Below are 14719 nucleotides of genomic sequence, written 5' to 3' on the forward strand. Positions count from 1 at the left end.
ACCATCACAGGGAAGGTCAACTGGTTGACCACAAGCCTAATAATCCTCAGGAAACTCCTCATACACGTTGTCATTTGTTACCCATCCGAGATTTTTATCCAAATATAGAAATAAACAAGCATAAGTACTTCCCGTACTTAACAAGATAACATGGGGTTATGCAGCTCAAAAAGATGACACTGGTTTACTGCAGTTAGCACTTTTAGTAAGTCAAGATTTTATTACCAAGTATTATCAAGTTATGCTTAAACTCCCATTTATACCCACATAATCATATATCAGAATCATTCGCATCAGATTATCATCGTATACCATCATAAATGAACCACAATGAGTAACCAATTATTCTGTGAGTTTTCCAGGGCGCTCATGACTGTGAGCACGGCTGTTATAATAGTTTGTAACCCTCTGCAGAGGTGGTGTACATTCACCATGAGTCGTGAATTCCCATATGCCTGGGTTAATTACTCCCATGTCACTGCCAAGGTGAGCAGGTAGGGTACACTATGAAGCCATTTCATAGGTTTCTCTAACAAGTTAGGGCCGCTAAGTTTCCTCGGCAGGCAGATGTAGGAACCCCCCTTTCCTATGGCACATATCCATCGTGGCTATACACATAGGAAAAGAGGTAGCCCTATACCTAACGTGGCAAGCCCCTTTTGCGCCATAAAGGTAACCTCTAACTAGCTAGAAAAGGTCCTATTACTGAGCTAAAGTCAGAGCCATATGACTCTCACGGTTGCACTATCACTCCCAGGTTTTGCCGATAGATAAGTCCTTATGGAGGACCGGGAGCAACATGATCAAAAGTCATTTGCACCTTTGCCCTATGGATCAGTTGTTATAAATCATGTTATACTTTTAGTTCCATAGAACCATTAACCATTGTATAGATCATGTTCAGTTAGAGCACTAGCAATCTACCCATATGCAATTTACCCATAGGAGTCAAGGGAACATGTCATCAAATGACTAGAATGTCCTTATGGTAATCAAAGTTAGACACATGCACATGAGTAAATGATTAAAGTGAATAGGACATCAAGGTAGGCCCATGCTATACTTGCCTTGGTTCACAAACTACTACTGATCCTGCTGGTCGTCGAAGAACTCTTGATCTCCAACGTTCTCCTCACCGTCTGAACGCGACTAACACGGCAACATACAACATTCCATAGGCATTCATGCAAAGCAAACAATCCTACTGTTACAACAGTACACCAATAGTATAGAAAATAAGATAAAATGTTTACAAAAATAATCTACGTCTCGCTATGATCACGTCAACGCGAAGTTCACGAAAATCAGAGCTAAAGCGCGAAAGTTATGAATTAAATGGGGTTTTCTATAGCACTTTATTTAATTAAACCTAATCATGAAATTTAAAAGTTTCAAACTTGATTAACAGTTGTACTAACACATAGATTATGAAATTACGAAGCTAACGCAATTTGAACAGGTTAATTCAGAGCTAAAACAAAGTTTTTATGAGCAAAACAAATCTAGTGGCATTTCTATAAATACTGAAAACGTATTTTGGACTAAAACAGTGCACTTTACGTTGTCAAATCGAGAAAGCATACTCTGGAAACTGTGCTAGGGATGGCGGGTTCAATTAGGTGAAACCAGGAGGGCTCTTTAGCAAATCTACCCGCTAAGGGGTATCGGCCTCTTAGAGCCGTTGGATCAAGATCGGGCGGCACGAATTAGATCTGGGGAGGGAGAAGGTGACGCCAGCGCCAGAACAGTAGCAACCGCGGTGGCTCAGCCACTGACGGCGGCGAGAGCTCACCGGCGTGTGGGAAAACAAGGCCTACAGGCCATGGTGTTCCCAACCGAGGGCACCGGGAGATGGAGGGGGTTCTCGTGAACTCGTCTAGGCCGAGAAGGCGGCCGGAGGACGTGGCTGAGGCGATGGCCGCCATGGCCAGCGGTGAGAGCACACCGGCGCACGCAGCTAAGGCTCTAGGGAGAGAGAGGAGAACAAGGCGAAGCTCACCGCGACTTCAATCAGGGATGAATGCGGCTCGATGACGGCTGTCCACGCGGTGAGACGGTCGGCGGAACACGGCAATCCTCGGCGTGGCGGTTTCCTTAGGCACGGGTGACATGAGAGGGAGCGGAGAGACAACAGGGGTTGCGCGCGGCGGGGTTCGGCACCCTTTTGTAGAGGCCGGGCGCTCGGGAGGACGCACCCACGACGTGAAGTGGAGCAGCGGTTGCGGCTTGACCCGTTGGACCAAGCGCAGGGCGAGCGGGAGGTTGGGGGTGGCTATGACGGGCGGGGTCGGGTTGGCAGTGGCTGAGGGCGGCGTAGGGCGCGCGGCAGTGGTTATGCGCGCAGTGCTGGGCCGCGCGGAACTAGGCTGGTGCGGTGCGCCAGGGGGGAGGCCGAGCTGGGCTGGCGGAGGAAATAGGCCAGCGGGCCGAAACTGAAGAAGGGAGGGAAGGGAAAGAAATTTCCTTTTTCTTTTTATAAATAAAATTTTCAAATATCATTTTCAAGGTAAATTTGAATCCAATTCAAATTTTAGTCAAAGCTAATCACTACAAAAACAATGTGCAGTAGCATGAATGCCTCAACAGGTTACTAACCTTATAATTGATTTTAATTCCATAAAAATCATTGCTTCCCTAGGTTCAATGCTCACAAAAATTGCTTAAATAAATCAATTTGGCTATTTTAGAAAATGAAATTTTTTCGGGTGTGACATTAGGCCACTACTGTCCTGGTCCTAGATCGCTGGCATGTTTTATATTCTATAAGTCTGTATGGTGGGGTAGGTAAGTGGGAGGAAACTAGTAGTATTAGCTATCTACAGAAGTTGAAATTGCTCTGTTACTATTATTACCTGCTGCTGATGAAAACAAGACATAAAATTCGGTTACACAATTGCAATCACCGATAATGTAAATTGCAGATATTAGGCACTGCAATTGTAGTTCTTAGCATATGTAATGTTAGATCTAGGCATAATTTAATTTAATTTTTGTAACATCCTACTCATTACTTAAATTACATAAATATATTGGCTACTTAAATTTTGCTTCTATCTACTGATCATCATGAATTGCTGCATGTCTTTGATCACCGTGTCCTCAGTGTGTTGTGGCTTCGGGATCAGTGCTACCGTTTGATGTTTCCTTCCTCTTCTTTCTTTTTGGCTTCACTGGGGAGCCTACAAAACATTATTAGTTCACATAAATAAGAATTTTTGCATTTGGATTCAAATTCTATTTGTATGTACTTAAATTCTATTTGTATGTCCTAAAATTTTATGCATGCACTATCTGTGTCATTTGTTTTCTTCTTTTTCTTTTTTCCTACTGCCACCAGTTTCTTCTTTATTTCTTCTACATGTGTCTTCATTCTGACAGGTTTAGATGGCCTTCCCTTTCCCTAAATTCTTTCTGTATCATCTATTTCAGTCTGTGGATCTCCAGCTTGTGCCGTTATAGTTTCTCCTTCATTTCCTTGCTGGTCATTTTGTGCTTCACCTATTTGCTGAGCAGATAGAATTCTATCTAAATTGATTTCCATCTTGTCGAATTCTGCCATAAGGTATTCCACGGCTTTCTTATTTTTTGATCCTTTTGAATTCAGTATTGTTGATCTCCTGGATAATATGTTGAATCTCAACAATGAGCTTGTTGCAACTGTTTCTTCTTCTTGTCTTTTAATATGTACCTTCATATCCTTTTTTCTCCACATGTCTAAGAAGTATTTGTCTGGAATTGTGCTGATTTCCTTTTCAATGACTATTTTCAGGATATGAGAGCAGAGTATCCCATCTTTGCTGAATTTTACACATATGCAGGTAAATTCTTCTTCGTCTTCTGTTAGGTCAGTGTTTACTATATATCTCCTGAACCTATGAACCTCCTGAATCTAGTTACTTTTTTGCCACACCTCAAACCATCTTTCTAGTCGGGATCTTGTTATCGTTTAGAGTCTTGATAAATCCTGTTTCCATTTCTATCATATACTTGTGACCAGAAAATAGCTGATCCCTATCTCCAGGGCATAGCTCATGATTATGCTCCAAATCAAGAGTTTTAACCTTCCATACACCTCCTTCTTCTTTCACCATCATAACACAAGGACAATCTGACTTCTGCTGAACATTTGTTTTCCTTCTCCTTACCGGTTTCTTTCCAACATCCTTGTCTACTTCAGCTTCTTCTTGCTCTAAACACTTTGGTTCCTTTTCTTTTCCTTGACGAGTGCATCTCATTGTCACTTTGACTACCTCATTATTTCTCTTCTTACTTTGAGTTCTTGTCGTATGTGTTATAGCAACTTGAAATTCGGCTAGGAACGCATAGAAGTTGAAGAAATGGTGAGCATCATCCCTACTCTTAAATTCCATCGATAGCTGTGGGGTGTACTTGCTGCTGATTGGTGCATTATTGCCTTCAGATGTTGTAACCTGCTCATTTTTTATGAATTCTTCAATCTCTTCCTCCGTCAGTTCCTAGCTACCATTTACATGTTCATTATCATTTGTTACTGTTGATGTAATATCTAAACTTGTTGGTTCTACTGCTATAATCCTCAAGTCATGTTCTCCCATTGTTGGTTGGTCATCTTGATTTTCATGATGCACCTGTAAATATATTAGCAGCAGTCTCAGTTTTTGAGTAATGTGATTTATAATACAAATTTTTTCAGTGTGGACTGAAATAGTTGAAGAGATCATTTTTTATGTACCTCATCAATGTCCATGTTACTGAATACATCAGTTTGCCAATGGTATTGTTGAATTTCAGATCTATCATCATCAGTTATGCTTGTCGTTGCTCCATCATCATCAGCGACGATTGTCATTTCTCCATCTTGTTTTTGCAAAGATAAGTTTTACTTTGATGTCAGTGCATATTTGTATTGCTTATAAATGTAAATAAATTGGCTCAGCTATCTGTATGTACCTCATATGACAGCCTTGACTCTGATATTGACCAGTCAGTTTGTGGTCCAAAGATTCTATCTAGATCTTCAAGTCTCATATTTTGTTTTATTTGTTTGATAATGAGAATGGTTACCATTTATAATATAACACAACTAGTTTGGCAATCATATATAATATAGTTTTACCTCATTCCTGTCATTTCCAAGTATCATCTTTGTTAATGATCCTTGCATCTCTTCATGTTGCTGCACAGTTTATAATGAAGCATTGAAATTAAAGTACTGTTATGCTGAAATTACATTGCACATATGTGTGTAATTTACATATGTCTGAATTATAATTTTTGTGTGCTGGTACTATAAATTTTACCTACGTATTCCAGTCAGTCTGATTATCTTCCTGAGAGTTCCTGATCTGTTCCATCATAAGTTCAGTATAGCCTCCCTGCATTGAAATATATTTTAGTCGAAAAACAACCTTTTTATGTTGACATTTTTTATTGTAAGCAATGATTTTGCTCACCTTTTTGTATCTGTAGGTATTTGAAAGGTCACTGGAATAATTTGTGTCTGCAAATATTTGGTAAGGAGCGGACTGCACTTCCTTAATTGCTACTTATGACTTCACTGATGTTGGATAATCATCACATCTACTTGTTGTGACATACATATTATTCTGTTTCATAAAGAAAAGCAAGCAGCTGAGTACTTACATAGCTTTTCATTGCATCATTGAATTGTGTTTCTTACCTCAAGTAGTAGATCAAACTCGACTGGTGCTTGTATTAGTTGCATAAGGGAAGCAATTGAAACCTGCAAGAAAATAAAGAAGCCATTAGTTCTCATTTATTTATTGTTTGTGTCAACTGTTTTGAATTAGAAGTAATTTTACATCATTGTTGCTTTCTTCTTGGTGAATCATTTCCTCGTAATTCTGAATTTGATATTGTGCCTCTGGCATTTCCTGCTACCTTATTCTTCTTTCTAAATTCATGTTCTGTTATAACATCTAGATTTCATGTTTTGACAGTTAGAAGGTTTCTCATGATTACATATTTCAAGCATCTAACACACACAAGGAGATTAGATTCAAATGATCGGTGTACTAACCTTGGCTATTGAGGTTTGTGGTTCCTCTTCGATCTGATCTCTACCCCTTTGCCCTGCTTTGCGTGTACAAGTTGCATGAGTTGGATCTTTAAATTGTATACATGTACAGTATAATTGCATTAGCAGCAAGTACAAGTTGCACTATGTCAAATGTGCAATTTCCTTATTTTGGTTCTGTAATTTAATTACAATAGTAATATAGCAAATGCATAAGAGATATATTTGTAATTTTAGTTGAGGATTGCTGAGTGGTGTGGCTATGCTTGTCTTGTGCAGGAACAGCACAGCAGTCCCAGCAGCAGCTTGGCTGCTGTTTTTAGTTTGGCCCTGAGTTCTAGAAGCTACTGCTCTGCATCTTCGATTTTCCGAAGGAGTTGCTTGTTCGGTTTTTAGGTGTGCACCAGTACCTTAGTTGCAATTTTCCATCTCTTATGCAACTAGAGCTAGCTAGCTAGTAGTTCTCTGATGAACAGGGACAGGATTTAGAGTGGCTTATTGATGTGGCTGCAGAATTGCTTTTAGAAAATTGGCCTAGAAAAATGTGATAATATTTTTCTGTTAGCGTTGTTTTTTAATACTTGTTCCTGACTAAGTAGGCAATGTTTAGGAATAGGATTATTCTCAACAAGTCAACATTGATTGCAGCACCACTTGGTCTGTTTGTACATGCAATGTGATAATATCACATGGAAAATGAAACTAGTATATGTAGATACTATCCATATGGATAACTTTATATTTATTTGGTCTGATGTTATAGGTGTTGCAATGCCTCTCTGGTCAAGGTTTGACTTCATCAGGTGGTAGTGGTCAGGTAGGAAGTGATGGTAGCAATAACAGTGGAGCTTCAAGAGCGGCTATGAAGGAGAGGTTAGTCTGATACTATAATTATTTGAGGATTGTTTTCTTGTACAAGTTGTGAAGTATTGTCATGTTTTTGGTTTCTTCCTGTGGTGCTATCAGATTCAGGTCTTTCAATGTGTTATTTGAAGAGATCTACCACAAGCAATGTGGCTGGTCTGTTCCAGATCTGCGTGATGTCTTTTCTATGGATCTACATTCTCCTAGTCTTTGGTATGAGTTGCTATTGTTTTTTGTTGCTTTTTTAGAAAGTAGATTCAAAAGATTGGAATACTAACCTTTGCTGATGAGGTATGGATCAGTCTTTTAGTTCTTCTTCTTGAAATTTTCTATTCTTCTTTGCAATCTGACGTCTCCCCCTTTCCCCTACCCTGCGTGAGCAAAGCAGAGGCTTCTCCCACGTAGATCTGTTTCTGGTTGACTTCTCTCCCAAGTCTTTATATTCCTATGTATTCATGGTTTTGGGCTTTTGTTATGGGCTGCTACTGTTAAATGGGTCAATTTATAATTTTAGTTATATTCTTATGTATTCATGGTTTTGGACTTCTCTTATGGGCTGCTGCTGTTAAACGGGTCATTTTATCATTTTAGTTAATGGGCCAACTTTGGTTGCACAGAAATTATAACAGATTTCCTCTAAGTGGGCCTTCCTTAAAAATGTTTGTTACCTTGTGCTAAAACACATGGTTTCTTCTCTCTTAGAAATCATGTGTTATGCAAGCAACCAACAACCATGTGTTAACTTATGCTAAAATATATGGTTTTTGCTCTGTTATAAATTGTGTGTTTTATAGCTAGCAAACAACTATGTGCTACTTTTTGTTGAAACACATGGTCATTGACTAGACAGACTCGTTTTCAATGTACTCTAGTCTATATGATACGAGGATGACGGATGGTGTGTGTATATAAAAGACTTTACCTGATTGGGTCAAAGCCAGTACCTGCTGCACAGATAGCATGTACAGAAGTACTGCTAATCAAACAGACAAGCGGGCTGGCCATAAGGCATAAGCTACCAACTTCTTCAGGGCAAATTGCAAATTACTCCATACAGGAATCTAAAAAGACATTCAGAGCAATCTATAGATGAAAGCAAATGCATAGAGTAACCAAATTTTCCTCATAGAAAACAAATAGACTACCAAAGTAGGTTCATTCTTCATTCCAATAGTTAGGCAGTAGACAGTACAGGTACAGATCGAAACTCGGAAGGCTTGCATACCTACAGATACAGTTCATCTCTGTGATGATAACTTTAATGTCCTTCTAACGGCCAATCTGAGAAGCAAGGCACGTAAGGGTGTGCGGACAGATTGCTCGCTCCAAGAGTCCAGATAAAACGCACTTTCTTCTTATCCGTGTCGTAAGACATGAGCCTTCTTAGCTTGCCTGCAGTCAGGAAGATCAAGCCATTTTCCATATGAACTGCATGCACCAGGAAGGAGTAAGAGTCCCCAAAGCTTCTAGGGCGTGCTCCAAACATCTGCATCGCATTGACTGCATGCTTCAGGGTCCATCGTTGTCCTGCATAATCCTCAAGAACCCAGATACCGATAGACTCGTCGTCACGTCGATGGTTCCTTATCTGCACAGCATGCACGCGTCCTTGAGAGACCCCAATGAAGCAAAAATCATGTGGAGTGTTGATTTTCCCCCAAGCCCTCCCGTCCATGTCCACCGTGAGCAACGACAAGGAACCAGGGCTTGTGAGATGCAGGGTTTTGTTGAAGAAGACGGAGCCCCAGCCTACCACGGCCCGGTCACCCCACTCGCTCTGCCTGTACGACCACGCTCCAGTCTCCGACGAGAAGATCTCCACTCCTGTCGTCACTTGATGATCCCAAGTTATTAGGGGGCGTGGGTCGCTGTCGAGCATGAACACTCTGAAGTGGGGGAACATGGCTGGATCGAAACCCAAGCGGAAGATGCGGAGACAGTACATTTTCACCGGCACTTTTGGGTCCGGCAAACCCATCCACTTCTCCGTCGCCGGATTACAGACAAAGCAGCTATATGCGGCTTGGGGCTGGGGGTGGATATCGTCGCGTTTGCACAGCAGAAGTCCATTGCAGCAGTCGAGGAAGCCGGTGTCGGAGTAGCCGGGGGGCAAGAACGACAGGGAAGGGTCGACCATGGGCGGGCCTCTCCCCGACGCGTTGACGAAGTGGCGGACGTACCAAGAGCGGCCGGGGGGAATGGTGTGGAAGAAGAAGCCAGCCAGGGTCTGGGGGCACATGCGGAGGACGGCGGGCTCGGAGCTGAGGCCCCGCCGCCATGACCGGGAGACGCACTTGAACTGGCAGAGTGAACGGTAGGGCACCCGCGCGAGGATCTCGGTGACCAGCTCGTCGGGCAGCCTCACCACGCGCGGGTTCTTGCTGGAGGTACACCTCACCTCCATCCCGTGGCCTTTGAGGGCGGTGGTGGGGATCCGACCTGCAGCAGCAGCACAGCACTATGGCGGGTGAGTGAGAATCACGGCATCAGGAACAGTTGATGGAGGGGCGAACGGTTTTATGGCAGTTCAAAGATTTAGAGGTTAGGGAGAGGAAGAAAATCTCACCTGGCTGCCTGATTCTGGCCCTCTATCAACAGTTCAACACCAAGCACCAATTTTTTAGAAAAAAGACAAGATTTGTGTATTCCGGTCTCTGGACAATCAACACCAAATACACCAGGATCTTCAGTGTAGAGAGCTGCAGGTTACGTCAACAGCAACACAGTAGTGAAAAATGTCGAGTGTCGATATATATTCCTCAAACATTTTGGTCTTTCAGAAACGCTATAGTCCATGATATGTAGCTGTTTGTTTAGATGAAAAAAAAATGATATACAACTTTTACAATCCAATTCCAGAAATAATGGGACACAGTTGCTTACAGTCGCTACTACTCCATTACTATGGAGTTAAAGAGTCCATTAGGCCATAATCCAGCTCAAAATTGATTTTGAAACTATTTGGCTATTTGCACCCCTTGGTTGTTTACTGACAAAGATGTTGTGCATAATGAAGGACGCTCTGCAACAACTTGGTGTGGTGGGCTAATGAGCTCAAAAATTAACTTTCAAGCCATGCCGTGCTTTGACGTGTCATTACGCATCTAAAAACTTGAAGGAAAATAATATGACCTTGTAAGGCCTTCCACAGCGAGGAAGTAAAGCCTGAAAAAAATTGGGACCCACCATAAAAATTCAACATCACTCTACAAATTCTACGAACCATCCGTAGCAGTCAAATCAACTAGCCTTGAGCTCATCCTGCATATGTTAAGATAGTTGGGACGAACAGTAAAAAACTATTTTTCTTTAAGAGATGGCATCGGTGCATCTACTCACGCTGCTCCTCATTTTGCCGGCGCTGGCATCGGTGGTTGTTGTGTAGCGAGTGACGCTCCAATAATCTCTCTCTTCTTTTAGCATCACTTAAACGATATGCCTGTGAGGGTGAGCATCTCCAAGAGTTTCTTAATTTTTTTCTCCTAAAAACTTATAGTTTGGCAACTCCTAAAAAGATATTAGAAAAGAAAAAGATAGTCATCTCCAAGAGTTTCTAATAAATATCATCTAAAAAATCAAATTTAAGGCCCACATCATCTCCACGCTGGTTCATGGCCGCTATCGGCTCAGAGGTGGGCACAAAGTGGGTCTCCATGCCGGTGTTGGCGAACCCCACGCCCGCCTCCGTCCTGTCCAGGCCTTCGTCTCAGCGTCCCCCACACCGGAGCTGCTCGGCAAGTCCGCGCTCCGCCGCATCTCCAAGAAGCTCCGTAGCCTCGGCTACCTCGAGACCGGATCCGAGACCCCACTCTGGCCCCGAACAAGAGCGGGGACGCACCCTCCCCCGGCGAGATATTCGTGCCCACCCCGGCCCAGCTCCCGTGCCACGGCGTCGACTCCACCCTCGACCCGAGCTGGGCCACGGGCGACGGTGAGGCCAGCTCCGCGGCGCGGCAGCGGCGGAGGGGCCACGGGCAGGATGCGTCAGGGTCAGCTTCGGCGCCGCTGTCCGCGGCGGAGCTAGCGCTGCTGCAGGAGATCGTGCCAGGCGCGTCCGCCATGAAGGCCAAGTCCAGCAGCAAGAAGGATCAGTACCTGCTCAAGCGCCGGGACACGCCCGAGGCCTCCTCCTCCACTGCCAGCCGCAGCTCCCGGACACGCCGCCGCGCCGTGCCGGAGTCGCAAGCGCGAGCGGGAGAAAGGTGCCAATATGGGAGCAGCACGTAAAGTCACGCGCGACGGGAGCAGCGCGTAAAGTTACGCGAAAGGGGGAGGACTTTCTCAAGTCCTAAAAGATTAGGAGTAAATATTAAGAGTTGTTGGAGAGGGTTTTTTCTCAATCTTTCTAAAAAATAAGGATTGGGAGGATGTTTAGGGAACTCTTGGAGATGCTCTAAGTATCTAATCAAGTGCTCATAGGACTTATGGCAATGTTTCCAACATCCTCCTTATAATGACCTATTAGGTTCTTGAGAAGGAAAATAATAATAAAAAAAACTTGTATATATATGTCAAGCACAGCTAATGCACGGTCAACCAAATATTAGACTAGCCACGTGCACACTCCAAAAACAGAAACATTTTTATTTTTGGCCATTCTCCACATTCACAATCTAATTTGAGAAATAATAGGACAGGGCTGCTTACAGTCACTGTTGATCCATTACTAATGAGTTAAAGAGTCCATAGAGCCATAATCCAGCTCAAAAATTGATTTTGAAACTATTTGGCCATTTGCACCCCCTCGATTTTTTACTAACAAAGATGTGTACATGATGAAGGACGCTCTATAACAACTTGGTGCAGTGGGCCAATGAGTTTCAACTTTCAAGCCATGTCGTGCTTTGCTGTGTTACAACTATGCATCTAAAAACTCAAAAGGAAATTAAAGAATGAGCTTCAAAGTATCTAACCAAGTGCTCATAGGACTTATGACAATGTTCCCAACATCCTTCTTAGACTGACCTATTGGGTACTTGAGAAGAAAAAGAATAAAAACTAGAATTATATATGTTGGTCAGTTGTGCATTAGACTGGTCATGCACATATCCCAAAAATGGAAACAATTTTATTTTTGGCCATCCTCTCTCTCTCTCTCTCCCGTCGCAGTTGGCCTCACTACCCTTGTTGGGACCACTACCAACCCTAATCCTAACGATCTTTGTCAACTTTCGACATAAGTGCCTCCCCCCCCCCATCTCGCATCCGGACTCCAGCAATGAAACATCGTCTCCACAATCAGCCATAATAACAACATCTATCTCCACCCTCTCAAGCCGATGCCCCTACCATCGCCATCGTCGAACTGAGCTCTCCTACCACCTACGGATATGTCCTCGCCACTTGCCCCACTATCATCTCGACAACCACCACCACTGGTTTACCGGCCTCCCCAAAGTTCCATTTACCATCAAAAAATAGAACAACCCTAACTCGAGATCTGAAACCCTAAACCTAGAAACCCTCACCACTAACCTTGCTCGGGGTCGCTGGTCATTGGATCTCTCACTTGAGGTCACTAGATCTGCTCGAATCGTTGGAGGAGACCTTGGAAGCCATGGATCTAAGATAGAGAAAGACGAGGTGGGTGGAGGACAAGAGGAGGACAAGGCGTGCGGTCGTTGAGTGTGAATATAAAGACCACCCATGAGCCACCGACGAGGTGGGCCCACATGTGTGCGTGCGTGTCGACGAAATATGGTCGGCAGTCTACCTAGGGGTATGCCCAAGGTAGTAGATTGTCGGCAGACAGATGCGCAAGCCACTAACAAGACGGTGACGCAAGACAGACACGAGGTTTTATCCAGGTTCGGCCACCAAGAAGGCGTAATACCTACGTCTTGCGTCTGATTTGTATTGATGTATGTCAATGAGAGATGTTTTTAGAGGGATCCCCTGCCCGCCTTATATAGTCCGAGGGGCAGAGTTACAGATCTGGAAACTAATCCTAGCCAGTTACAATTGCCATACGTGGCCGGATAAGGATTCCTATTCTAACCGACCAGGATCTTGCTTGATCGCCAAATCCGCCTTGACTCCTTGTGCGGGACTCCGATCAGGTTGGCTGGGCCGCACGTCGTCTTTTGGTGGACCGGACCCACCGATCCGGGCCGGCCCAAGCTTAGCCGTAAGGGTATAGGGTTAATACCCCCACAGCTAGTCCCCGAGCACCATGTATTATGCTGCGATACGCCATTTTAACCTTCTCCGACAAGTAAGGCTTGAGTCCTTGACATCTCTGACCACCGTCATCGCTGGAGAAGTAAGTTGTCCGAAGAATGTATGGTGCTCTTAAGAAAAAGAAAAAGATTTCCGTCCTGAGAAGTGTGCCCACTTGTATTTCTAAAAAGAAATGTAAGTGGTCTTGAAGCATAGCGTCCTTGAACGTCCGAGGCGTAGGGGTCGAAAAACAAACACATTCACCGCAAGGTGAAGTGTGCCCACTTAGTCCCCGAGCCTGGTAGTAGGTGATGCAGGCACGTGGTGCCAGGGTCTAAAAAGAATTCCTAGTTAAGTTGAGAACCCAATTGTCGTATAAACAAAAACGAGATGCACCGGCAGGTGCATCGTACCGACGTAGTCCCCGAGCTTGCTGGAAGGCGAGGTATGAGCCTTGTAGCAAGGTCTAAATAAATGTCTCTCAACTGTATGTGAGTACAAATCACATGTAGCCGAGGAGAACCATTCTCCGAGCAGTGGTCGGGATAGTCCCCGAGCACATTAATAATCCTTACAATCATTCAAAGCACAGGGGTCGACTAAAACACATTCACCGCAAGGTGAAGTGTGCCCACTTAGTCCCCGAGCCTGGTAGTAGGTGACGTAGGCACGTGGTGCCAGGGTCTAAAAAAAGAATTTCCACTAAAGTTAAGAATCCAATCGTTGTACAGGCGATACGAGATGCACCGGCAGGTGCATCGTACCGACGTAGTCCCCGAGCTTGCTGGAAGGCGAAGTATGAGCCTTGAAGCAAGGTCTAAATAAATGTCTCTCAACTATATGTGAGTACAGATCACATGTAGCCGAGGAGAACCATTCTTCGAGCAGTGGTCGGGACAGTCCCCGAGCACAAAAGTTGTCGAAGCAGTCCCCGAGCACAGCAGTGGTCGGAGCAATCCCCGAGCACAGTAGTGGTCTGGGCAGTCCACGAGTACGGCAGTGGTCTAGGCAGTCCCCGAGCACGGCAGTGGTCTGGGCAACCCCTGAGCATTGTAGTAGTCTGATCCATCCTTGAGCACAAGACATGCAGCAAAAATACGAACGTCGCTTGTAATATTATTTGGTGTATTTATTTATCTCCTTTCTCTGTCAAGTCCAGTCTGACACGTCTGGTCAAAAAAGCAGATGGGTATAGTACGTCACTCTATCTTCTTGCTCTTTTCTAGCAAATAGTCGCTTGGCACCTGTATGGAGGTGTGTCAGTGTGGGCCCTCTTACACTATCAACGAAGAGGCACGTACACTGGTAACGAAGGGGTGCGTTTATTAGCGTAGATCTCGAGGTTGTGTGAACAACCGTCTACGGCGCGTGCGCACGTCTCCCAAGAATCTCGGGCGGACGAAACGATGGAGCTCTTTGTTATTTATAATATAGATCTGGTAAGTTACTTTTACCGATCCCCATTGTCATTCGTCGCCGCAACCTTCTTCTTCCTCTTACCGAACCCTATTCCTCCAAAAATCATCATCAATCCCCTCGCCACCGCATACACCCCCTTAGTAAGGATAGACTAATGGCGAAGAGAGACGCCTAGAAGAAAGGCGGAGTCATGGCGAAGGAGTGGTGGAAGTCAAGGAGCAATGAGCAGACCATCGAAGACCTCGTCGCCATGGGAGTGCT

The 14719-nt window shown here is 44.2% G+C and overlaps 1 protein-coding gene across 1 annotated transcript; it reads right to left on the reverse strand.

The window, feature by feature from the left end:
* Positions 1–3911: 3911 nt before the first annotated feature.
* Positions 3912–9284, reverse strand: LOC136515999 (uncharacterized). The gene is made up of 6 exons (XM_066509425.1): positions 8155–9284; positions 7929–7941; positions 7825–7827; positions 5660–5722; positions 5096–5155; positions 3912–4475 (listed from the first exon to the last, which is right to left on the reverse strand). Exons 1-6 carry the CDS (start codon positions 9282–9284, stop codon positions 3912–3914), a joined length of 1833 nt encoding a protein of 610 aa, XP_066365522.1.
* Positions 9285–14719: the final 5435 nt, after the last annotated feature.

The sequence above is a fragment of the Miscanthus floridulus genome, chromosome 17 (genome assembly GCF_019320115.1).
Source record: "Miscanthus floridulus cultivar M001 chromosome 17, ASM1932011v1, whole genome shotgun sequence".
Taxonomy (NCBI): Eukaryota; Viridiplantae; Streptophyta; class Magnoliopsida; order Poales; family Poaceae; genus Miscanthus; species Miscanthus floridulus.

Bases quoted from the DNA above. Each gene is read 5' to 3' on its own strand.
- LOC136515999 (XM_066509425.1), bottom strand. From the start codon at position 9,284: ATGGAGGTGAGGTGTACCTCCAGCAAGAACCCGCGCGTGGTGAGGCTG. The intron at 5,156-5,659 runs GTAAGAAACACA...TAAACTGTGCAG, and splicing joins AGTTTGATCTACTACTTGAG to CAACATGAAGAGATGCAAGG. The intron at 4,476-5,095 runs GTAAAACTATAT...AATGGTAGCTAG, and splicing joins TTGGAAATGACAGGAATGAG to GAACTGACGGAGGAAGAGAT.